Here is a 27,750-nt window from a genome sequence, read left to right on the forward strand (position 1 = left end):
ACTTCCATACATGGCTACACTCCATACAAACACTTTCAGAAAAAGACTTCCTAACACTTAAATCTATAATTGCTGTTAGCAAATGTCTCTTCCTCAGGAACACTTTTCTTGCCATTGTCCGTCTACATTTTATATCCTATCTACTTTGGCCACTATCAGCTAATTTGCTGCCCAAACAACAAAATTCGTCAACTACTTTAAGTGTCTAATTTACTCATCTTATTCACTTAGCATCACCTGATTTAGTTCAACTACATTACATTATCCTTGTTTTGCTTTTGTTTATGTGTCTCTTATATCCTTTCTCACGACACAGTCCACTCCATTCAAGTGTTCTTCCAAATCCTTTGCCGTCTCTCACAGAATTACAATGTCATCAGCAAACATTGAAGTTTTTATTTCTTATCCCTGGATTTTAATTCCTAGTCCAAATTTTTCTTTGGTTTCCTTCAGTGCTTGCTCAATATACAGATTGAATAACATCGGGGATTGGGTGGAACCCTGTCTCACTCTCTTCTCAACCACTGCTTCCCTTTCAGCCCCTTGATCTTATAACTACCGTCTGGTTTCTGTACAAATTGTAAAAAGCTTTTTTCTCCTTGTATTTTACCACTGCTACCTTTAGAATTTCAAAGAGAGTATTTCAGTCAGCATTGTCAAAACCTTTCTGTAAGTCAACAAATGATGTACACACAGGTTTGGCTTTCCTTAACCTAACCTCCAAGAGAAGTTGCAGGGTCGGTATTGCCTCACATGTTCCTGCATTTCTCTGGAATCCAAACTGATCTTCCTCGATGGTGGCTTCTACCAATCTTCCATTATTCTGTAAAGAATTACCATTAGCATTTTGAAACCATGGCTTATTAAATTAATAGTCTGTGCCTGCTTTGTTTGGAATTATTACATTCTTCTTGAAGTCCGAGGATATTTTGCTTGTCTCGTACATCTTACACACCAGAGAGTTCTGTCATGACTAGCTCTCCTAAGGCAGTTAGTAGTTGTGACGGAAAGTCATCTACTTGCAGAGCCTTGTTTTGACCTAGGACTTTTACTGCTCTGTCAAATTATTCTTGCCGTACCACATCTACGATCTCATCTTCATCTACTTCATCTTCCATTTCTGTAACATTTGCTTCAAGTACATCTCCCTTATAAGATCCTCTATATACTCCTTAATACTTTCAGCCTTTCAGCTCTCCCTTCTTTGCTTAGGACTAGTTTTCCATCTGAGCTCTTGATATTCCCACAGCTGCTTCTTTTTTCTTCAAAGGCCTCCTTAATTTTCCTGTGGGTGGTATCTACCTTTCCCTTAGTGATACATGCTTCTATATCTTTACATTTGTCCTCTAGATGTTCCGGCTTAGCTATTTTGCACTTCCTGTAAATCTCATTTTTTAGATGTTTGTATTCCCTTTCACCTGGTTCATTTACTGCATTTTTATATTTCCTCCTTTCATCAGTTAAATTCAGTATCTCTTGTGTTATCCGAAGATTTCTATTAGGCCTTGTCTTTTTACCTATTTCATCCGTTGTTTCCATTACTACTACATTTCTCAAAGTTAACCGTTAGTCTTCTACTTTATTCCATTCCCCTTTTCTTGTCATTTATGGCCTAATGCTTCCTCTGAACCTCTAAACAAACTCTGGTTCTTTCAACTTGTCCAAGTCCCATCTCCTTAACTTCCTACCTTTCTGCAATTTCTTCAGTTTTAATCTATACTTCATAACCAGTACATTGTGATCAGTGTCCACAAATGCACCTGGAAATGCCTTACAATTTAAAATCTGGTTCCAAAATCTCTGTCTTATCACTATATAATCAGTCTGAAACTTTCCAGTGTCTCCAGGTCTCTCCCACATATACAACCCTCTCTCATAATTCTTAAACCAAGTGCTTGCGGTGATTACACTATGCTCTGCACAAAATTCTGTCACGTGTCTTCCTCTTTCATTCCTTTCTCCTAGTCCATATTCACCTAGTAGTTTTCCTTCTCTTTCTTTTCCCACTGTCTATTGTTGAATTCCTGTCTCCCATGACTATCACATTTTTGTCTCCCTTTACTATCTGAATAATTTCATTTATCTCGTCATACATTTTTTCAATCTCTTCATCATCTGTGGAGCTACTTGGCATATAAAATTTTACTATTGCGGTGCTTTCTGTCTTGGCTACAATATGTGTTCACTATGCCGTTCATAGTAGCTTACCCGCAGTCCTATTTTCTTATTCATTACTAAACTTAACCCTATTTGATTTTGTATTTATAACCCTGTATTCACATGAGCAGAAGTTATATCCTTCCTACCAGCAAACTTCACTAATTCCCACTATATCTAACTTGAATCTATTAATTTCCTAATTTTTCTAATGTACCAGCTCCACTAAATGATCTAACATTCCTTACTCCAATCCGTAGAATGCCAGTTTTATTTCTCCTTATGACAACGTCCTCCTGAGTAGATTCACTCTGGAGATACAAATGGGAGACTATTTTATCTCCAGAACATTTTGGCAACCAGGATGCCTTATACTGTAACCATACTGTAGACTGCACTGTACTTTCACCTTACTTTCAGCTGTTTGCAGTATCAGCATAGCAAGGCCATTTTGGTTGATGTTAAGGTCCATGGTTCATCTTTCCCAAAACCAAATTTGTGTGACTACGGCATCTTAGATTACCCCCATCAGATATGATTACATATTTGGCTGACTCCAGAGGCCAATCATCAATCACAGATTCATACAAGTTACATCTTTCATCTATTTATACACATTACATTGTAATTATTTATTTCACAGTCAGCTGGCAGTCTTAGCACCACACACAAATCATCTTCACGTCTTCCAATATTTTGTAAAAATATTCTAAAAACATAACAACCTTGTACACAGCTACATCTTTTACTTTTGCTCTGAACCTCTCTCTTTCTCCTATTTCTTCCTCCACTATTTCCATTTCCCTCGGTCTGCTTTAACTTCTTTTACCCACACCACTGAAGTTTTGGGATTTCAGTCAAAGAAGTTAAAAATTCTTTTTGTATCCTGTTTTCATCTATCCTTTTTAGGTGTCCACAGAACTCTTCTCTTCCTCATGGTGTCTGATGTTCACTCTATTTTTTCACACACTTCTTTATTACTTCTTAATTTTCATTTCCAGTTGTCATATTTTGGTCCCATTTTCCTGTTTATTTTCCTTTCCTTCTTTTCTATTTCACCTGATTGTTTGGCTGTATTTAATGAAAAGCATTCTGATGCATACCGTATTTACTCGAATCTAAGCCGCACTCAAATCTAAGCCGCACCTGAAAAATGAGACTCTAAATAAAGGAAAAAAAAAAATCCCGAATCTAAGCCGCACCTGAAATTTGAGACTCGAAATTCAAGGGGAGAGAAAAGTTTTAAGCCGCACCTCCAAATCGAAACAAAGTTGGTCCATTGCAATGTGAGACACAATTTAGGTCGAATGAATGACGATACAGCTACAGTAGTTGGGTTCGAGTCGTAAGCTTAGCAGTTAAGCTTTACCACGTAGCCATTGCTATGCATCAGGCGCTCCGTCCGTATTTATATGGGTACCCTTCCTTTTTCACGTGCTTCGTCTGGTTTGAGTCGATTGCTTATTTTGCTTTGATCTGATAAGTGCCGTTTTCTTTGTTATAGGTGTTTGCGTCACTCTAAGCTGAAAATGCATTACTGTATTGTGTCATGCATTGTTTGTCGCATTCTGATAGTGCGTGTTTACGGCCTGTCGCGGCTCGCGTCATGGCTTGCTTTTGTGCGCGCTACCGTCGCGTACAATTTAAAAAAAAAAAAAAAAAAAAAAAAAAAAAAAAAAAAAAGGAGAGGAATCGTCTCATTAGCGAAACAATGGCAAGAGACTGCTACTTGTTGTTACTTACACTGCTGCTTTCTTTGATAATGATCAACAAGAATCAAATAATAGACTGCGTATGATAGAACATGTTCTGAACGAGAGTTAGGCGAAAATTTTTCTCCGTTTGAGAATCTTTGAGGCCGCTTCTTTATTACATCAAATTCTGCACAGAAATTAGAGTCATCTTAGATTTAAAAATCTAGTCACTTGCCGTGCTTCATTTCTGACTATATCACTATTAGGCATAAGAATAATACGAATATAAACATGACACGATACGTATATTCTTCCGCGTTTGCTGTTGTCTCACTCTAGTTTCGTAGTTTATTAGGCAGACAGGATTTAAATGAGATAGCAGCAAACACGAAAGAATACATGGCAAAATGTTTATATTCGTATTATTCTTATGGTGAAGAGAATACTGTATGTGATTCAAATTTCATCAGGTTCCTATTAGCAACCATCTCTTCTCACAGATAGGAAAAAATTCAGAACGTAGAGTTGGCCATATTGACAAACATCCCAAACAGTCTTGCCAGTCAGATTTTTGTAGTACACTGGAATTGAGCTACATTCGAAGATGAACAATACGGAATTTGTATTTACTTCGTTGGATTATGTATGAAAATGCAGTGGTCGAAACTCGCGGCGGAGAAAAAAAGCTCGTCTTCCATTTTTTTTTTTAATTTATTTACTGACGCAGAGGTTTTGGCGCCAATATTTATCTTTGTGCCTACAAAGCATGCCTGCTTAGCGCTACATGTATTCGACGGCAGAAGTTAGTTGTGGCGGCACGTACCAACATTTTTCATAACTTCCGCTTCCTTTGTACTCGATTCTAAGCCGCAGGCGGTTTTTTGGATTACGAAAACCGGAAAAAAAGTGCGGCTTAGATTCGAGTAAATACGGTAAAGGCATTCAGGTGTAATGACAGTATTGTAGTGCTGAAGATTTGCAGTTATGGAAACAGATTTCTCATTATTCAGGTTTTTTGTTAGATGAAAAGCCACCTCCATTCTCGTTGCCCTTGCTAGGTTAGCTTTTTTTGTATAAATCATTTGGTTATATTATTTCACCTAGATATTTAAATTTTGTAGTCTTTCTTTCTACGATAATCAGTTTCCATATATTTCAGTGCCTCCTTAACATGTCATGTACTCTGTTTTTTAAAAAGATATATGTAGGCCTGCTTCTGGAGTTGTCTCTTGTATGAGATTTATCTGCATTGTTGCATTTACTACAAATTCAGCAAAGATGGCATCACCACCTGTTAAAGCCAGGCAATCAAAACTCAGATTATCCCCTTTTCTCCCAACTGTGATTCTCCAATTCCTTCTTCTTCTGTTCTTTTCCTCCATTCCCTGATTATCTTTTCCAGCACACAATTGAACAACAATGAGGACAGTCCATCTCCCTGCCTTATGCCAGTGTTGATCCCAAAAGCCTTGGAGGTTTTGCCTAAAAATTTAATTTTTCATTTTGTATCTGTTAGTGTGTCTTTCATGATTGCCACTGATTTGTTGTCAGCTCCAAACTCTTTTAAGGCACTGAATACCATTTTCCTGTCAATTGAATCATATTCTTGTTTGAAACCTAAAAATGTTATGCAAGTGCTTTTAGATCTCATTTTTCTATACCTATTCTTGGTTTGGATAAAGTCATGGTTAGTAAGGAGTCTGCTCTTACACTTTCAATAATTAAGAAATAGCCTATGTGCACAAATGGTATTGGACTATTGGTGTCTAATATTGTGTCGAATAGCTGACGATATAGGCAGATTACAAGATAGTATACGATACATTTTACATCAAGAATTAACAATGAGGAAGCATTGTGCAATATGTGGGCTAGATTTATTGCATACTGCTGCTGCTCATTCTGTTACATACCATAATGTTAGTTTGATGCAGCCCTACATTCTCATCACTTGCCAACTGTCTTCTTCTTTTTAGTGGAACAGCTGCATCCTCCACCAGCGATGATCAGGCTTATATACACATATTTAAGAATGCATCTGCAATTCTTTCCTTCTACAATCCCTTCAACTACAATTTTCATCAACAACTTTTTATTGTCACATGCACCAAATTATTCTCTCTCTCTCTCTCTCTCTCTCTCTCTCTCTCTCTCTGGAATCCTTGTTGATTGGCATGGAGATCATTCAGTTCAAGATACCTTGAACTCAGTATATGTTCAAAGGTTCTACAATAGATGGATGTCAAAGATATTGGACAATATTCTGTGGGTCACATATGCTACCACTCTTGTAAATGAGAATGGCATACGCTTTCTTTCAGCTATTACACACATTCCCCCCTACACAGGGAGTTACAGTATAAGTCAAATATGGGCTTACTCAGTTTTGATCAGTTTCGGCAATTTCACCCATTTCTTAACACTTTCGCTGCGGCTGACGCTTATAAGCATCACAACAAGCCATGAGCCAGTGCGGCTGACGCTTAGAAGCGTCCGCGCTCACTATCGGATTACTCAGTCTAGTTGCAGTGTCTAAGCTAGCATCATAGCGTGTAAACTTTTGTTTTCTGTGATCAGTTATCGAATGTATATTGTTCGTAATGGCGGCTAATGAACATCTGAATGACGCCTGTGTGACCCGTATAGGTGTCAGACAGCAAAGAGACTTTAAAACAAGACCACAATACAGACGAAGCTTATTTGAAGTAATGCATCTAAGGTGTCATCATTAAGTCAGTATATAACATGACCCTACAGATCTTACAAGATCTTGACGTCAGCCTGTAACTCAGGTGTGCTTAGGAGCGTCGGTTACGAGCGGTACCTGCACTTTCAGAGTGTTACCGGCCCGCACTCGAGCGTTGCCCGGCCGCACTGGAGAGTTGCGCGCCTGCACCGATGCCGCAGCGGAAGTGTTAATTCCAGCAACACTAATATCCCTATGGTGGAACAAGAACCAAACAGGGCCAGTACTCTGGATTTTCCTTTATTAAAGAGTATTTAGAATGTCGGCTTCGGCTTTGATGTCGTAAGGTTTGATTCTTGTGTCATTCATGAGTGCCTGGGCATTAACTTTTGTGTCACTGACACTCTTTACATATGTACAGAATTTCTTTGGATTTTATCAAACTTCTTTGGATAAGATTATGTTACAGAAGTCACCGAAAGCTTTTCACAGACAGAGGTAGTCTCTGTTTAACTTGTCTCTAGCTACAGCCATGTGTTTCGTTTTATACCTGTTGTGCAATATTCAGTTTCTTTAGCAGCTTCTTTATAGGGACTGTGTACCACAGGGAGTCCACCCCATCAGAATATGTTATATTATGTACATATCTATCCACTTTTCAGTGAATTATTCTATTTAACTTGAGTCACAGTTCCTCTATACCAGCAGTTCTCAAACTTTTTTTGCGAGAGAACTCATTTGAAATACTAAATTTTTATGGAGCCCTAAAGTAAGCGAAACCTAGTTTTATATAATTAATGTAGAGTAACGAATACATTTGTCTAGGTAACATATTTAAGTGATTAATATTGCAAGATCACAGGTTATACAAGTGTGAGAAGTCTTCAGAAATGTGAAATTCTGGTATATTAATAACTGGTGTAACTACCAGAATGTTGAATGCAAGCATGTAAATGTAAATATGCCTGCATTGTGTTGCACAGGTGCCGCATGCCAGTTTGTGGAATGGAGATCCATGTCCACTGCACTTAGTCGGTCAATACAGGGACAGTTATTGCTGGTTGTAGATTAAGCTGGAGTTGTCATCTGATATGCCCCATATATGATCTATAGGAGATAGATCTGGGGCTTGAGCAGGCCAAGGCAACATGTCAACACTCAGTAGAGCATGTCGGGATACAACATGTGAATTAGTGTTACCCTGATGGTGAACACCCTCTGGGATGCTGTTCATGAGTGGCAGCACAAGAGGTTGCATCACCAGACTGTCTTACAAATTTACAGTCAGGGCATATGGGATTAACCATGAGTGTGCTTCTGCTGTCATACAAAACTGCACTCTGGAACGTAACTCCAGGTATAGGTCTAGTGTGTCTAGCACTCAGATATGTTGGTTGCAGCCCAAAAGTGGTCTCCTCCAAACCAACACACAGACCTCACTGGAACCAAGGCAGAACCAGCTTTCATCAGAAAATGAAACAGATCTCCATCCTACCCTGCAATAAGCTCTCACTTGACACCACTGAAGTTGCAAATGGTACTGGTTTGGGTCACTGGAACACACACTATAGGGTTCCTAGCTCAGACCTGTTCTTGAAGTAATTGATTTGTAACAGTTCACTGTGTCACTGAGGTGGCAACTACAGCTCAAATTGCCGCTGCAGATGCAATACAATACACCATAAACGAAACACGATGGTATTACATCTCAATAATGCTGCATGGCCATCAGAAGCCCGATCATCTTGCGACAGTACAATCTTATGATCACCACTGCCAGCAATTATGTACAGTGGCTATATTCCTGCTAAGTCTTTCTACAATATCACAAAAAGAATATCCAAATTCTTGTAAACCTATAAACCATCTATTTCAAACTCACTGAGGTGCTCATAATGGCGTCTTTACTGCCTTAAAGGCATTCATAACTAACATCAACTCACCATGACCAATCTTAAGGGTAACTAGGACTCACTGCCATTACAGCATGAATTTAAAGCGAAACTGATTTGAATTCTCATAGTGGTGCTACTAGTGCCACTTTTATCTGACTGGTGCTAAATTTAAATATACATCATCTTTCAGACAGAAACATGCCTAGCAATTTCCTTCTTAGTGTTGCAATTTTTTCCCCATTAGTGTACAACCACAAAATAATGTTGCTGATTCCACTGGAAACTGATAACACTGTTTCCATTTAATGGGAAGTAAGAAGTTTTATTTTAATTCCGACCAACTATTTTATGTCAGGCTTGGTAGATGAGAGTTGAAGACACATCAGGTTCAGCATCCACTCTACTGCGGTATTTTGATGATGTAGCTGCATTTGCTGAGAGCCCCATATGACAAAAGTATGTTGTTGGAGTGGGAAATGGACAATTAGAGTCTGTGTGGCAAATTGTGGCTATTCATCACAAACTCTGCACCAAAAATCATCTAGTAACATTGTTTTGAACAATGATCCCATGGTTGAATCAGATGCCATTTCTAAAGTGGCCTCAAAGGTTTTGTTTGATATTTTCTGGCTTCTGCAAATTCAGTACAAAAGGATTCTCAAACCATGGACTCATTTTCAGTTCTGTATTCCGCTCTTCGGTAAAATATATCTAAAAAGGCACTGGACCAATACTCAAATATTTCATTTGATGATTCTGCTGTCTCACCAACAATCACATTGTGTTAAAAAGCTCTCATGCCAACACAAACAATACAAAAATCTAATTTTTTGAAGTGGTTATTTTGTTATCAGTACTGAAAACTATTCTCCTTATCTTCTACAGATAGTTTTAATTCATTCATTTTCCAAATATATCTGCCAAAATGTTGATCTAAACAATTAAATCATGTCACTCAAAAGGTTTTTTAATTTAAAAGAAATATCAGTCGTAAAAGCTTGCAATCGAGCTCTTAGTACCAACAATCTTGTTAGCGTCTCATCCCAAGCTAACCATCTAATGTCAATGTGGAGCAGTAGTGTTTTGTCTGCTCCGTTAAACTTCACACAATATTGAAAATGATCAGACCTGTAGAGGGCAGGATTTAACATAACTGAAATATTTTTACTGCTTCCTCAAAAATCAATTTTAGATTTGGCAGCATCGTCTTGCTGTAAAAATACTGATACAATTGTTCCAATGGACTCAACAAACCCAATACTGATTTAAGATTTGTCATACTTCCTTTTTTTCACTTTGAGTGAGTCATTAGATACCTTACTCGTTGAAACTGTGGAGCCTGAAGTCATTAAATCACTTCTTGTATCTCTGTATCCATCAGAAATCTGATGATGCTGCATCTTCCGGACAAATAACCTGTGAACATTTGCTGCAAGATTTTGTTGCAACACCTTTAACCAACGCTCCAATCTATCTTTTAAAACAAACAGTTTAATTTTCAATATCACAGACATAGAATAATATTGCCAGAAGGTACCGAATTTTACAACTGTAGTCAATAACAAACACAAACTGAATATACTGCAGTTTGAGAGTGGTGTGTAGATTTCCTGTGATAAATTGGGCTACACATTGCAAACATAAATACATGTAAGACTGTATTCTGTGCTGTGTGTTGTGGTGTGGTGTGGTGTTGCAGCATGTGTAGATGACACTGTGTAGCAAGAGCGAGAGCACATTATCAAGGCCACTGCTTGTCTGTGAAGTGATGAGCATCGAGTTGCGATACACCTACTTGTACAAGCTAAATTCTTTTGTTTGTAGTTTTTGACGTGGCCTTAGTGTAGATTCATTATGTGTCAAATCACCTCATTTTCAGCTATTATGCACTCAGAGAAAAAATAACTTTTATAAAACCAACAATGATATATCTGTAAGTGTCAGTTTTCTTGGTGTATGACAATGCCTGATGTCTTTTGTTCTTTAGGTTAATATTATTTTGGTTGAACCACTGAAGAGGCCCTGCGCAGCCCCAGTGCTCTGCAGAGCACACTATCACTGCATTTTATGCTTCTGCCTCAAGCTAAATGTTTTATGTTCCTTCTTGATATACGACATTACTGCTTCTTTAAATCCTTTAGGATTAAAGAAGACAACTCACCATAAGGCAGAAGCATTGAGTTGTCAACAGGCAAACACAAAAGATGGAAAACTTGATAGCTTTCCACGTTATCCTTGGTCAAGCTAAGAGTAAAATACATTACCCCCCCCCCCCCCCCCACACACACACACACACACACACACACACACACACACACACACACACACACTAAGCAGTAGCTCATCAAAGGATAACGTCTAAAAATAGCAAGTTTTTCCTTATTTTGTGTGTGTCTACAAACATATCAATGCTTCTGCTTTTCAGTGACTGGTCTCCTTTAATCCTAAAGTATTTGCATTCTACAAGAAATTCCCTATTGCCTATTTTTCTAGCTGTTTCAGCTGTCCTTTGTGCTTTGGAAATCACTTACTGTCACTGATACCATCTTCAATATAGACATACCACATTCCATCATGAGTGAACATCCAAACTATCTGTTCTAATTAGTTTTCGGAAAAAGCATTCAGTATTATTTTACAGATATCTCAACAGGTCCATCACTTGCAAAACCACATGTATCTGAATTGGCTGTTGGATGATTAATCTCTCTGCCAGACAATGGAGTGTGATTGGGGAAACATATATTCTAATAAGATGAGGTTTTCTCTAAAGTTGGTTTCATCTGAGGGCAATGCAGTGGTCAATAAGAGCCTTAGTCAATCCCACAAAGAGCTTCAATTTCTGTCAGTAGATTTGAGTTTCTTATCTACCGAGACAAAACACCAGTTATTTCAATTAGGCTATCCTTTCAATAATGTTTACACTTAGCCCAAAAATCTCATTACTGTCCATTTCTAGCACTATGAGAGTGCCACTACTTCTTAGGAGTGCTTCACACTCTGCCACTGGCATTTTCTTTTGAGAGCTTTCTGAGTTGTTCACTAAGATCTTAGAAAGTCCCATCTGTGGGGTCCATTTATTTGGATGATGATAGTGTATGGTTTACTATAGCTATCATTATCTGGACTGGATGAAGTAGGCTAATCTAAAACAAAACTTCCACTGCAATGAGTAGAAACAATCATCTGCTTGTAGATTGAACTCCTATACAAAATGTCAATTTTGAAATGAAATGGATACTTGAAAGCAATAGATGTTATTCAAAAGTTTAGAAGATCAAGTAATCTTTTTATTGTGCCTGTCTGCAACTCAATGTGTTATCTTTACAGTGAGTAGCACTATCCTTTTCATAATCGTTGATATTCCAACCTGGACTTTCCATGGTTTGATATTTAAATGTTTTTAATATGTTAAACAATTTTCTAATAATGACATGAATCTCTTAAAATTATTTTTATGGGAGCAATGAGAGAGGGGAAAAATAAGAGTTTAAGAGTCAGGGGTGTCCTGGCTAAAAATGGACAGAGGACACAAAACTTAACAAGATGAATGTGCCTTAAGTAACAGCAGTATGTCCACTTGGTAAATTCCAACCTTCACATATTCAGCATAATTCATTAAACTCTTGGTGTTCTTTAAATATGATATTTCCCACGCTTCAATGGGTATTCAGAAAGATCCGAAGTACCTTCACATGTTAGTCACTTGCCAACCTAAACCATCTACCTTGGCTCCAGTTGTGCTGGTTTGCATTCAGTCAAAATGCTCTCTTTACCAGAAGAGATTTCTGAGAATTTGTAAAAGCAAAGGCAACTCTCAAGACAAATACACTGCAGTCCATTAAAATAATAAGACCATGAATGATAAATTGGCATGAACTGTACTACAGGCTTGGATATGGCAACAATAAGCATTTTCATGTCAGAATGATTTATGTGAGAAGATCACGTAATGCCTCATTTAGGAAGGAGAAATGTCTATCAGCACACATCTGAATTCAGCAGTGGCAGGACTGAGATCTATGAAAACTGGTTTACTGATCCACAATATTGCTGCTCACACTGTTTGGAATCCCACGACTGTCACGTGAATATGGACTCAATAGGTTCAGGAGTCATACTCAAATACTCAATGCCATGTAGGATATCAAATGCTCCCCATGATTTGTGCCAGAGAGGACAGATAATTGCTGACTTGGTCAAGCAAAATGTCGAACTGGGCTTTATTTGTAGACAAATAACCCCACAGCTATGCATGACAACTTCAAGAGCATCACATATTATCAATACACTGACTATCGTTGCAGCTTCCCTAGAAGAGAGAGTGGTACGTCCAATGACAACAATGGACATATTCTCCCAGTTCTGGTTTTAGCATTGTGTTGGACACAGCTTCGGTGTGGATGCTCTTATGAGAATGAAAGTTGCCATAAGGAATTGGTTGTCAGCATACAGGTATGATGGTATACAGTGCCACTGTGTACACAGCAGAACCCCTTCTGCTTCATGCAGCCAGTAATTTGGGCAGTAGTGATCACATTTCTGTCATGTTAAGGCCAATGGCTGTGCCTACCTTTGAGGTCTACAAAATATTACCTTTCAACAAGTTAACACATTCCGGTCGTTGCCCGTAGAAACTACGAGCGCGCATTTATTTCCGTAACAGTCGGCGCTCTGAGATTCTCCGAGCGCCGCCTTCTCGATTATTATTTCAGGTTGCGGCGCATTATATCCGTGCAGTGACATCTGGAGTTGAGTGTTTCGGTCTTGTAGTACATCGGACGACCGCTAGATGGTGTTCCTGCATCCTCTAAGCGCTATGTCACTCAAAAAAGGCGCCAAAACAATTCCCGCGCATTCACTCTTGCAGTGTGCTTATGTAGTTGTCTTTATCGCAAACGTTTGTCGTAAAATGGGGGACAGTTTGACTGAAGAGGAAATTCTGAGGCTGCTGGAAGAATCTGGATCTGAAATTGACGATGATGGATTTCAAACTGAAAATAGTTCTTCTGAAATAGATGGTAATTATAATGGTCAGTCATTGTGTTTACGAATCACAATTATAATCTCGGCAGTTTCACTGACTTATGTCATTTATTTCGAAGGTAACAACGAGTGGTCCGAAAATGAAAATGAGCCATCAGACGTATTAGAAGAGTGTGAAGCTCCCATTCAAAAAGGCAGAGGCAGAATGCAACAACAGCAGTCCCAAAACAATGTTGTTGAATGGGTAAATGACGAAGTCCTACAACAATTACCACTCTTTGAAGGCGTAAGTAATGTCTTGGCACCTTTGAGCGCCGAAAGCACTGAATTTGACTGTTGGAGCGTCTTTATTGACGCAAATGTCATCAAAAATATAAAGACAGAAACAAACCGCTACGCTGCAGCAACAATTTCCAAATTGCGGATGCAAAATAAAATAAGTTCCAGGTCGCTTTGGGCCAATTGGTCTGCTGTGAAGCTACATGAGATGTATCAGTTTTTTGCTATAATTATTCACATGTGCCTTGTACACAAACCAAATATTACGGACTATTGGAGCAATGACCTAATGCTAGATTCCTCCTTACCTGCAAAAATCATGAAAAGAGACAGATTTAGGTCAATTTACTTTATGCTTCACGTAAATAACAACGACAATTATGTACGAAGGGGTCAACCAAACCATGATCCTATACACAAAATCCGACCTTTTTTTGATAACTTTGTACTGAAAAGCAAGAACAGTTTTTCTCCTGGCGAGAATCTCACAGTTTCCACGAACAATACGAGACTGGAATAGAAGGGAGAACCGATAGAGGTACTGAAGGTACCCTCCGCCACACACCGTCAGGTGGCTTGCGGAGTATGGATGTAGATGTAGATGTAGATGATGAAGGTTTATGTCCATTCAGAGGGAGAATTCGATTTCGAGTATGTATCAAGAACAAACCGAGCAGGTATGGTATAAAATTTTTCATTCTAAGTGATTCAGCAACAGGATATGTTTTGAACTGTGAAGTGTACACCGGTGCAGGTGAAAAAGACAACAGTGCAGATTCAGTGGTGCTACGTTTGTGCAACAGTTATCTACGTAAGGGTCATACATTGTACATGGACCGCTTTTATACTTCTGTAAAATTATTTGAAAAGTTGTTTGATGAGGGCACATCTGCTGTTGGCACAGTAATGAGAAACAGAAGAGGCCTACCACAGGAATTCAAACAGAATAAACTAAGAAGAGGTGAAATCGTATTCAAGAGAAAAAATTCCGTGCTAGCACTTCACTGGAAAGATATTAGGGATGTGTTTGCCCTTTCTACCAAAAATAGAAAGGCAAGTAGTGTTACCAAGACAAAATCCAAGGCTGGAATGGTAGAAAAACTGAAGCCTGATCTCATACTTGATTATAATAAAAATAAAACTGGTGTTGATCATGGAGATCAGCTGGTGACCTTCTATTATTTTCAACGACGAACAATGAAATGGTGGAAAAAGGTATTTTTTCATGTATTTATGATGTGCATGTTCAATTCTTACATTCTGTACATGAAACTTCGGCCTGTCACTCACAAACGAACCAGGTTGTTTACTTTTATGGTGAACCTGGGAAAACAAATACTGGAGAAATCCGGCGAAGTTTTCAACAAAAATGAAAAGCAGGGTTCAGCAGCAAACAGGCTAACAGCAAGGCATTTCCCCACTCACGTCCCATCGACAACAAGCAAGAAATATGCATCAAGATATTGCATTGTTTGCTCTGAGAAGGGCGCACGGAGTACTGGCAAACGAGTGAGAAGGGAGACGAGATGGTGGTGTGAAGAATGTAATGTAGGATTGTGTCTACCTGACTGTTTCAAGCAATATCACACAAAGACAAATTTTACTCAATGAAAAGAGTTGCAAAAATTCAATGAAATAATTTTGTACATTTATTTTATAATAAATTCTGATTTCTTGCAATTTCAAACTTTTTTTCTACCTCTGAATCATCTAATTTTCAAAATATAATAATTCTGTAAATATATGATATCTTACAAAAAACTTTAAACAAATGTTTAGATATAGGATGATAACACACACATCAGTTAAAAGGTTTTGCTTTCCTTCATTACCTTTTGGTCAGGAGCCATTTAAAAAAGGCGCAAAAGTCTACGACTTCTGAGGGATTGCAGTAGTATCTGTGGCCCGACTGCAATGTGTTAAGCAAGACCACATGGCGTCTTACACCATGCTCTTCTGACCTACTTCAACGCAGAGAGTAATCCACTTTTGCCTGGGCCACCATGTTACACATAACTCTCAGCCACCGAGAACATCCTGTCATGGTTTGCTGAGAGACAAGTATGCCACCACTAGTCATCCACTATGAGTGATGAACCCTGGCATACAGCTGCAGCAGCACAGAAAGGAGTATTCCATCTGTCACCCAAACTTTATTAGATTATGTCCATTGTTGCTGCTAAATGTGACAGAGCTTGCAGTGTTCCTATTGCTCCAAAAGAGTGATGTTTATCCCTACAACTACCTTTTCAATAAATTACATCCATGAACAATGAAATGCTATAATGATTTAATATGTAGAACAGCGCAACTATTTTGCAGTTTTGCTTTGTATTTTGCATGTGGCAAGTCTTGTCAAGGAAGAAGGGTGTCTTCAAAGTGGGATGGCAATTGCAGTAGCTTCACAAAAGGAACAGCACATAGGCCCTGGATCAAGAGCCACAACACTGAGATTGACTGGAAAAATACAAATGAAGCGTGTAAACTGTTTTCACTACTGTGATATTCCAAACTGTTGCTCTGATGTTTGTTTTGAGATTCTGAGTTATAAAGTTATGATAATGTTCCTGTAGGAAGAACTTCATTATGAAAAGTTAATTGTATTGTTCTTGAATATATGGCACATAGATCTGAAGCATTTTGTTTGTTTACACAATTCCATATTGTGCTAAATTCTTGAATTCCAGCATCTACAGAAGATTAAGTCCAAGCATTTAGTATGCATGGTCAAGAATAAAATCAAGCTAAATAATGCTGGCCAATGGCCTTGCCACAGTGGTAACACCTGTTCCAGTGAGATGACCGAAGTTAAGCGCTGTCGGACTGAGCTAGCACTTGGATGGGTGACCATCCAGTCTGCCAAGTGCTGTTGGCAGGCGAGGTGCACTCAGCCCATGTGAGGCAAACTGAGGAGCTACTTGATTGAAAAGTAGCAGGTCTGGTCTCGGAGACTGACATACAGCCGGGAGAGCGGTGTGCTGACCACATGCCCCTTCGTATCTGCATCCAGTGACGCCTATGAGCTGAGGATGACACAGCGGCCGGTCAGTACCGTTGGGCGTTCATGGTCTGTTTGGGAGGAGTTTAGGTTTTTTTTTAAAAAAAAAAAATGCTGAGCTACAATTACAGCTCAAGAGGACAACCAGCTTTACAAAATGAGAATCAACATTGGGTACATTACACTACAATCAGCATACTAAATTTTGCACCCTATATACCTTACATCAACTTTCTTCCTACTATACTGCATAAGCACAACAGGAAAAACTTATTTTATACCATTTCCGGTGTTGCAGTTGTAATTGCCGGCAGCATATTTTCTGATACAGGGTAACTTTTGTGTGGATGGCAGCCACCTTTATTTTTACCTTTTCAGTTTGCATTCCTCTAAGATTTTGCTCAGTCATATAAAGTAGTAGATGTACCGACATGATTCAGAAGAAATTAATAGTCCCAATGAACAAACATGTCATACAGTCGGGAAACAACCTTTATTACTGTAAGAAAGTGACCTGTGCGACCAATATGTAAAAAATGCGAATTGAGTATGGAGAAGTATGTGCACTCTGTCAATGTCCAAGTTCATTACAATATGCTCATACTAACATTTTTAATAACAAAAATAAAACATTGGGACACTAGGATGTAAAGCGTGGTTCCCACTGGAGTGAACGAGCATCCGATAACAATAATTCTCCCAGCTTAAAGTTCACATTCCCTGGTGCCCACTCACTGTCAGTCTTCCAGCAAACTAACAATGGACGTTTGCTTTCTGTCTGCTCTGGTACTAGCAGTGCAAAGAACACTCAACTGGTGTTTTGTGTGTGAACTACTATTTTTGCAGACATGAGTTGTGTGAATGATAGTGTTGATAAAAGAATATATAACAGGTGCTTGTGGGAGCCAAAAATCAACAGCACAAATTCCAAAGCAAAAGAAATACAATTGTCAGAAATTACTGAAGCACACAAAGGTCCAATGGGCACATGACAAACTAGGCAGGCAGGATGGAGTGAATAAGCACAAAAGCCAGGTATTTCTTTTTTATTAAAAAAGTCATGGCATAATAGATTTCCTTGAAATTAAACAACTATGAATACATATTTTTTATGCTGAGTATTGTAAAATTAAAAACATACCAAAAACCTGATCATCCTCATTGTTTATGTTTCATGGCAGTTCTAATTCCGTGGGTGATTTATCACTTTTATTTTGGAGGGGTTTTAAGTAATAGCTGAATGAGTACAAATTGCTGTCCTTTGATCATTCTATCTGCCCTCTAACAAACTATATATCAGACTTCATCATTACTTGTTACCAACCAGCCATGGATGGACAAACTGTGTCAAGATTACAACACTAAAACCACAGTAAAATGAATGCAATACTGTAATTTAAACTATGACAATAAAGAGGACACTATAAAACATATTCAAGTTAAGAACTAGATCACTTTACAACTATAAAACCAATACTACAAAATAGTGTAGTTAAACAGCGAAGTTGCTGTTGTAGTCACTGCACTAAGTTGAAAGTAATATACACACTGTTTTATCACCAGAGAAGAATTCTTCAATACTGTAAAAAGGCTGCTCTTTTAATTTACACAAAATTTTAGTTCTACATTGCTCCGCTGATAAGGAACAAAGGCACTGACGGTGTATGAGCATTCCCTTGTATTCACTTAGGATAAACAAAGTTTAAGCTCACAATACAGAAATGGATTATTGAATTACATGATAACAAATTAAATAGGGTGCAGTTACTGAGTTATGGCAAAGCTATGCAAACTCTCTTACCAAATTAAAAAGATCAGAGAAGTGATACTAAGAAACAACTAGTGGAAATAAACAGGAAGGACAAAAATAACGAAAAAGAACTTGACTGAAGATTAAACATAAGAGTTGGAAGAAAAGAAGCAAAAAATCAAAACACAAGAAAAGTGGAATATTGAAATGAAAGAAGATTGTGAAGAAATAAAGAAAGAAGACAAAGATTAAAAATGTGTCAGAATATTGGATAAATAATGGCAAGAATATGACAAGGAAGTAAGGTAATACTGGAAAACCAAGCAGGAACTTAGCTGCAACTAATGGATGGCAGGAAGCAACCACTTGCTGGAGAGGAATTTCCCCACATAAAACTATAAAACACAATTTGCATGGTACAAAACTTTTCACTGATCATTATGATCCACCAAACTGAGTGACAATAAATGAAGTAAAGATAATATAATTAACACCTCATATGAGCAAATCTTTAATTTCAAGTTGTATTCTGTGTTATGTTTCATGTAATTAATGCAAAGGATTTTACTTTTACTCACTGTTTGCTTACACATCATGGCATCTCCTGTTCCACTCAACAGAATGTGTTTAGCAATGACCAGCACATGCTAGAAGATATTCCGATGAACTTTTACATGCACAGTTGGAAACTTATAAACATGTTTTCTTTTCAAACAATTTTTAGACAAAAGAAATGTATGACATTTAGCACTGAACAGTCTCCTTAAGTAATCACATACTGTATTGGTTAACGTAAAATGCTGATTTTTGTGCAAAATATATAGTTCATGAACTGTTAATCTGACATAGTGGGGATCCCAAACATTCGAACAGTAGTTAAAAGAATGAGTCCCACTAGTGTTCTACATGACCTTACAGATGAACTTAGACAAGAAAATAAAGGATGTATCATAATTAATAGCAAAAACGGACAGAGTTGAAATTGTACAATAATAGAAGTAAAATTATTCCATTACACATAGGTACACAAACGAGTCATTTGTGAATGGGTGGTTATGAGCTGCCACTGACTTCAGATTCTAGTCAGTACAAATGTATTTGGCATGTGAACTTTACAATTAAGTCTTATCTAATTGGTTTCAACTTCACCTATGGTCCATGTTACAGGAATGTGGTAGCTGCATGATGAGGCACCAGCATGTTTTGTTGCTAGTGTGACAGAGCACCAACATACCAACATAACCCAAGATTGATGTGATGAGCTGGGTCTGTACCTTTGCCTCCCAAGTTCACCCAACATCAAATCCTCGGGATTTTTCAGTTCTGAGTCACCTTAAAAGTGAAGTGTACAGCACTCCTGTTGATACGATTGAAGAACTGGAGCAGCAAACTGTATAGCCTTGTCAAATATTTACAAGATGATTTTTTAGAGTTTGGGGAGGGGAAAAAAAAAAAAAAAAAAAAAAAACATAGCTCATTGTAGATATCAGTGCAGTACCGCATCCAAGTGCAAGGATGACAAGCGGAACATGTCCTTTAACAGGTATGAATGCACAGTAAATTTTAACATGCTGAAGCAGTATTGTATTTCTCGTTAAGGTAGTTCATGGCTGAAATTTGAGTCAAATTAGATGGAGATTTAATTGAAAAGCATATATTACAAATACATTTGTGCTGACTAGAAGAATATTTAATACAGAAGTCGGTGGTGGATCATAACCACACATACGTAGTCATCTCACAAACGGCTAGTTTGCCGACACTAGTTTACTGGAATGTTTTTGTTTTTTGTGTATGTCCATTTATATCAGTTGTTACTATTGATTATGATACAACTTTATTATACAAAGATTACTGGAAATATAGGAAAAAATACTTTGCACAAATTTGCAATTATAATGCAGTCCACCAAATGTTTTCTGTGTAAATCACTAACTGATTTGCAATAAGACTGCAGATTCATAAACAGAATTTGTTTCCTTTATTATTATTATTTTCTTCATAACTACAATATTAATATTAATACATTGACACCCAGGAAACTAAAAGGAAGCCGAGTTTGTTGTTTAAGATTAAAAAAGATGTGATGCGAAGTATTTTGAAAATATCTAGACAGAAAACATTAACTGAGGATTACTGAAAGTTAAAAAGGAGAAATGCCATATTTTTACTTAGATGATGATGATGATGATGATGTTTGGTTTGTGGGGCGCTCAACTGCGTGGTTATCAGCGCCCGTACAATTTCCCAACCTTTGCTCAGTCCAATTGCGCCACTTTCCTGGATGATGATGAAATGATAAGGACAACACAAACACCCAGTCATCTCGAGGCAGGTGAAAATCCCTGACCCCGCCGGGAATCGAACCCGGGACCCCGTGCTCAAGAAGCGAGTACGCTACCGCGAGACCACGAGCGGCGGACTTTTACTTAGAGTTAATGCTTCAATAATGTGAGAATAGATAAGAAAGAACATTGACCTGATGGTACACAGAATATGCAATAAATAATGAAACACACTGCAAGCACATTGCAACAAATAGTTACTGCAGTAGCAAAATTATCTGAATTTGTAATCTTACACAAAAAGGCAATTTTTCCAAGATAATGAAGTTATTAAATTATCAACATTTTGTGTTCCAGTTATACATGTATCAAAGTCTTACACTGTTTCCCATGGAACAGAGTAGTTACAATGATGTGCAAAGCCAACAAAAGCACTATTCCTCAAGAAGCTATAATGTAAATCTCTATGTGTAAATTGGACTGTACAGTGAGTAATACACAATCTTAATGTCTGCAGGAACTTATCGCCTTCAAATTGTTGTTCCCCAGCCAAGAGTCTCTTATTCTAAATCTACAGTGCACTGGTCTGCAGAGTATGTATACCCCACAAACCACCACACAGTGCATGGTGGAGGGTAAAGGTACCACTACTAATCATTTCCTCTCCTATTCCACTCACAGACAGAGTGAGGGGGAGACAACTGTCTAAAAGTCCCTGTACAAGTCCTAATCTCTCACATATTATCTTAAAATACTATCTTAAAATACACATTTGGGGCAGCAGAATCATTCTGAAACTGCCTCAAAATGCTGCTTCTCTAAATTTGTGCAACAGTGCCTAGCGTGAAGAGCTCCCTCCAGGGAGTCCCATTCGAGTTCACGAAGCATCTCTTTGATACTTGCAGGCTGATCAAACCTACCGGTAATAAACCTAACAGCCTGCCTCTCAACTGCTTCAATGTCTTCCTTTAATTAAACCTGGTGGGAATCCCAAACGTTCGAACAGTACTCAAGAATGGGTCACACAAGGTTTTCTACAAGCTGTCTTCTTTTATGGATGAGCTACACTTTCCCATAACACTCCAATTAAAACGAAGTTCCCTGCTACCAAACTGATGTATTCTTTCCATTTCAGATCGCTTTGCAATGTCATATCTAGATATTTAATTGAAGTGACTGTGTCAAGCAGCACGCTACTATTGCTTTATTTGAACACTACAGAGCTGTTTTTCTTACTCATCCGCATAACTTCAATTTTTCTACATTTAGAGCAAGCTGCCATTCATCACACCAGCTAGAAATTTTGCCCAAGTCATCTTGTAAATTCATACAGTCACTTGATGATGAGACCTTCCCACACACCACAGCGCCATCAGCAAACATCCATAAACTGCTGCTGACCCTGTACATCAGGTCATCTATGTGTATGAAGAATCAAAGCAGTCCTATCCCACTTCCCTGGGGCACTCCTGACAATATCCTTGTGCCTATGAATTCGCAGTTGAGAACCACGTACCTGGTTCTATTACTTGAGGAGTCTTCGAGACACTCACACATCTTTAAACCTAAACGGTACACTCGGACCTTGTCAACGATCTTCAGTGGGGCGCCGTGTCAAATGCTTTCCAGAAATCTAGAAATATGGAATCTACCTGTTGCCATCCATCCATGGTTCGTAGGCTATTACGAGAAAAGAGCAAGCCCAGTTTTGCACGAGTGGTGCTTGCTAAATCCATACCGATTTGTGGACAGAAGCTTTTCCCTCACAAGGAAATTTTATTATATTCAAACTCAGAATGTTTCCAAAAATTATGAAGCTTGTTGGTTTGGAGAAGGAGACCAGACAGCGTGGTCATCGGTCTCATCGGATTAGGGAAGGATGGGGAAGGAAGTCGGCCGTGCCCTTTCAGAGGAACCATCCCGGCATTTGCCTGGAGTGATTTAGGGAAATCACGGAAAACCTAAATCAGGATGGCCGGACGCGGGATTGAACCGTCGTCCTTCCAAATGCGAGTCCAGAAAAATTGTGAAGCAACCTGATGTTAAGGATGTTGATCAGTAATTACGCAGGTCAGTTCTTACATACTTTTTCCCCTTCATTTGGAACTTTTCACTGGCGAGACATTCGTGATAAACGCAGGCTAATTAAGCAGACAGTGCCACAGTGTACTTTCTTTAAAATCAAATTGGCATTCCATTCGGATGTGGTGATTTATTTGTTGTCAACTCTTTCAGTTGTTTCTTTACCCCAAGGATGTCAATTTCTAGATCTTCCATGTGTGAGTCTGTACAATAGTCAAGTGATGGTATGTTTGTACGATTCTCTTGTGTGAATGATTTCTTAAACATGAAATTTACAACTTCAGCTTTCCTTCTGCTGTCTTCTACTGCCACCCTAGACTAGTCAACGAGTGGCTGGATAGAAGCCTTAAATCTGCTTAGTGATTTTACGTACAACCAGAATTGTCTTGGGTTCTCAGCAAGATCTTTCACTAAGATATGATTGTGGAAGTAGTTGCATGCTTCGCACATTGCTCTTCTTACAGACCTACGTATTTCTACTATCTTTTCCCTTCCAATATATGAATATGCTTTTTTGAACTGAGAGAGCAACAATTCTGTTTCCTCAGCACTTTCCAAATTTCATTATTAAATCACAGAGAATCCTTTCCATCCTTAATCCACTTATTTGGTACATACATCTCCAAAGCACAATTTACAATCATTGTAAACTTTGCATATAATCCTTATACATTCTTCATACTGGAGCTAAATGATGACCGTTCATTATATAACAGAGATTCAAACAACTGCTTATCTGCTTTTTATAGCACGAACAGTACTGTCCTAGATAGATTTATTAACTTCAGTAATAATATAATCATTTCCACGATATCATGATCAGTAATCCCCATTTCAATACAGACATTGTCAATAATGTCTAGCCCCTTTGTAGCTATAAGGTTTAAAATATTTTCATTGTGCTTGGGTTGTCTAACTAGTTAAAGGCAGCTTTTGGAAAATGTGTTCAGAAGTACTTCACATCACTGTCTGTCCATACTGCCTGCAGTGAAGCCACAGTCATTCCAGTTAATACACAATAGGTTGAAATCACCTCCAATGAATACTGCTTGATCTTGGTAATAGTCCAAGCTGCTGGAGATGGTTGGTGGTCATGTGTGGATAAGGTGTGCTTGCTTGTAGGAATGAATGGTATGTGTTTACACTAGGGCTGAAAGTTTGTGTGTAAGTGTCTTAATTGTATGTGTCTGCAACTCAACATGTCATCTTTACGATAAGTAGCAATTTATCTTTTCCTACATTGTTGATATTCCAATCTTGAGTTTCCATTGATTTCATCTAGACCTGTTATACACTCAAATTTGACCTCAGTAGAGACAATATATTTGTCAACTGCAATGAACGCACCCCTCCTATGGCATCTAACCTGCCTCTCCAAAAAATGTTCCATGACCTGTTAAATATCTCTGAGCTTTCTACTTCAGGTTTCAGCTAGCTCTTGGCCCCCAGAATAATTTCAGTTAGAGAAATTTCCTGGAGGCCAGTACATTCGAGAACTTTGTTATGAACACTTCTACAGTTTACTGTTAAAATCCTGACAGTGAAGTATGTCCACTTCTTATGTGATCTAATTTTGCTCCCTGTATATTGGCTGGCGAGCATTCATCAAAGAACCTCAAACTACCGCCTAGCCCAAAAAGGCCCATGAGCATTCCACAAGTACTCAACTGCCCGAGTAGCTGCTTCCTTTGTATAGGGCACTCCTGCCTAGTCAAGGGGAATCCCATAGCTCTGTGCCCTATAATGCAGGTCTATAAATCGGCACGACCATCAAAGAATCGACATAGCGCCTGGTTGAGCCCCCCCACTTGGTCCCCAACCAAAGTTCTACTAGGCACCCATAGGAACTGAGGATGTCCTCAGAACACATGTGAAAGGCATCACTGGTGCAGACATGAGCAACAACTTTTAGACCAATGCATCCTTCACCCTCAATAGCCACAGGCAAGGCCTTCTCCAGATATCAGCTGAGGTCCCCTCACAGACACACTGAGTATACACTGAAATTCTTTCCGGCCCTGGGTGTTATTTCCCAAAGGGTACCTTATAACATGCCTCACACTGGATCTCCCAATAAATATTGAACCCCTCCCCTTCTGTGCCTGCTCAGACCGTGCTGAAGGAGTAACCACCTGTCGACCCACTGCGTCAATTGGTCATGTGGTATGGCAGCCTCGACACTGCCACACTGCCACATTGCCTCAAGTGATGTGACAGCATAAGAAGCTGTCACTCACCCTAGGTGTCCCATGTGATGCACCAGTTTCTCCTGCCACCATAGCATGAGGCAGCAGCCTGCACAGATGGCAGCATCTGTTCATGAACTGTGACCAGCTGCTCCTACACACACACACACACACACACACACACACACACACACACACACACACAGTCCATTCTATCCTCCTATTACTTGGAACTTAAGAATTTAACTATGAATGCTAACAGAAATGACTAAATATGTGACTCGCACGGCCCCTGGTGCTTCACCAACAGAGGCTGGCAGCTGACTGAGCTGTGGTCAACAGTTACTGGCCTTCGATAAACAACTAACAACTGTGCAAATGTACACATGACCATTACTACAACGCATTACTATACCTCGAAAAGGCAAAAATAAGCAATGAACTTAAGAAGTAAACTTTGCAAACTCAAGAAAGAAAGCAAAGAATTTAAAAATTAAAATAAGAACACAAACAGCGAAGCTAAATATGCTACCTGCCAGACTCCTGGTGCTTCAGCCGTGAATGCTGATCCCTGACTGGCCACCATACTACCATTGTCAATCTACTTTTCAGCTGCATTACCAGAATGTCTACACAACTGCTATGTTTTCTACCTCCTCCTCAGTACTATTGCACTTTGAAAAATATTTAAATTCTCAGAAGCACGCATTTCTACTCCAATTGTATTCCTTTGTTTTTTCCTTCCTGCTCTTCTCCCACAGCTTGATTCAAATTCTTCACATTAGTATTGTAATAATTGTCTCCTCTCTTAAAAACTTAAATGCTTTGGAGCTAGTGATTACATACCCTATGTTTCAGAGAACATCTCTGTTTCAACTACTGCATCAACCACAAGAAAATTATGACAGTTGAACAGAACACAGTTAACAAAGCTTAAAATTAGTAGAGAGATAGTGGGACATACAAGGAGAATTAAAGAAACTACAGAGAAAGTCCTGTAGGTAAGACATATGAGGCTTTACCAAACGACAAACACAATCTACATGCAATACCAACCCTGCAATTTCTGCCCATGAGAGAGGTTTCTAAAAAATTTACTTAAGTCTTCTACATCGTCAGCAATTCCTTTCAGTGACTGAAGTTTATAAGCTATAGTTTCATTTCTGAAGACATTCTGTACATCATCTAATACTGCAGACAATCTGGAATAAAAAGCACAACTGAAATCGTTTGAGTAATGCACCACAGAATATGTATTAGATAAAATAAAATTATCAAATTTAAACATCATACATTTCACATTAAGGTATTGCAATGTAGCAGAATAGGACAGTATTAAACAGAGTATGATTCCACACATATCGGAGATCGAGACACTGTCTATGCTGAAACAAGTTTACTCTTTTGTGACATCTGTTCAGCAGTAGATGACAATACAGGTGTGTGACATGACCCTTTTGAAACCATTCATTTTCTAAAATCTTTTTTTTTAAATTTGCATACCTTGCATTCTAAAAGAAAGTTTTCAGGATTTGTTATATTTGGCAACTATAAATCAACATTTCATTTATCATATTATATTTTTTCCATTATATTTTGAAAATCAGTTTATTTTTCACTTTATCACTGAACACATTAATTATCCTATGTACTCATATTTGTTACTTCTGCCAATTATGAAAATAAATTTATTTTTGGCAATACTCAAATTATTAAAAATCCTTTACAGAAATAATATTTATTATTACAAAATGATTCATTCTTTGCAAAACTTTTTTTTATTTCAAATATTTCTGACATAGGTTATCGCAGTCTGACTTGCATTGACATCTGAAACTCTTTGTACTATCAAAATGTAACATCTTTGTAGGCTTTGTAATTTCTGGAAAGTTAGTTGGGAGGGTGAATCTGAAGGGGTTGTGGAGAATAGCCAAGGAAGATAAGTCATGGCCTGGCCCCCTTGTAACTATGTGATACGCACCGAAAGATTCAACAATATATGGAAAATTGTTTATACTCAAGAGAGCTTTGATTCTGATTATGGCAGAATACAGAAAAGTCCTCCTCAGGGGCCTTCTATTTATGTTTCTTCAGCAAGGTGGCTTGTAGTACCAGTTTTCCTTGAATGTTTTTTTGTAAGTGGCTCAGTTCCTTCAGAAGATATTCAGCATCTGAAATGGCTTTCACTTGATGCACCAAGGTGCTCAAAACAGAACCTTTCTGTGAAGGGTGATAATAGCTGGTAGCATGCAGATACTGGTTTGTGTGGGTGAAACACCCAGTATCTTTACAGCAGACGAGGACATCAAGAAAAGGCAAGGCACCATCTGTCTCTACCTCCATGACAAACTTCATGTTGTCATGGGTGCTGCTGATGTGGCCCAAGAATTCTCGTAGCTTTCCACATCTATGCGGGCAACAACAATGCCATTGACATAATGATAAAAGCAACTGGGCTTTGCAGTCCCTATGTCAAGGACAATGTCCTCAAAATACTCCATAAGGAGGTTAGCTATCACTGGAGCTAATGGGTTTTCCATTGTGGCACCATCCATCTGCTAAAATAGTCTCCGCCATACAAAAAATATGATGAAATAGGGTGTGCTTACATAAATCCACAACAGTGTCATCAAAGCAGATCTATAGAATCTCTTATGGGAACATGTGTGAATAATGACACCACATCACAGCTGACCATCACGTCTCCCTCTTCTAGACAAGCATCTAACTCAACTTATAAATCCTGTTATAT

At 38.5% G+C, this 27,750-nt stretch overlaps 1 protein-coding gene across 2 annotated transcripts in view; it reads right to left on the minus strand.

The window, feature by feature from the left end:
* Positions 1-27,750, minus strand: part of LOC126161767 (ATP-binding cassette sub-family A member 7-like) — a 601,933-nt gene that overhangs the window by 529,378 nt on the left and 44,805 nt on the right. For both annotated transcript variants that reach the window (XM_049917824.1, XM_049917823.1), the window contains exon 5: positions 26,055-26,200. In XM_049917824.1, the coding sequence (XP_049773781.1) occupies positions 26,055-26,200 (146 nt within the window). The remainder of the gene's footprint in view (positions 1-26,054; positions 26,201-27,750) is intronic.

This window comes from Schistocerca cancellata, chromosome 2, assembly GCF_023864275.1.
Source record: "Schistocerca cancellata isolate TAMUIC-IGC-003103 chromosome 2, iqSchCanc2.1, whole genome shotgun sequence".
Taxonomy (NCBI): Eukaryota; Metazoa; Arthropoda; class Insecta; order Orthoptera; family Acrididae; genus Schistocerca; species Schistocerca cancellata.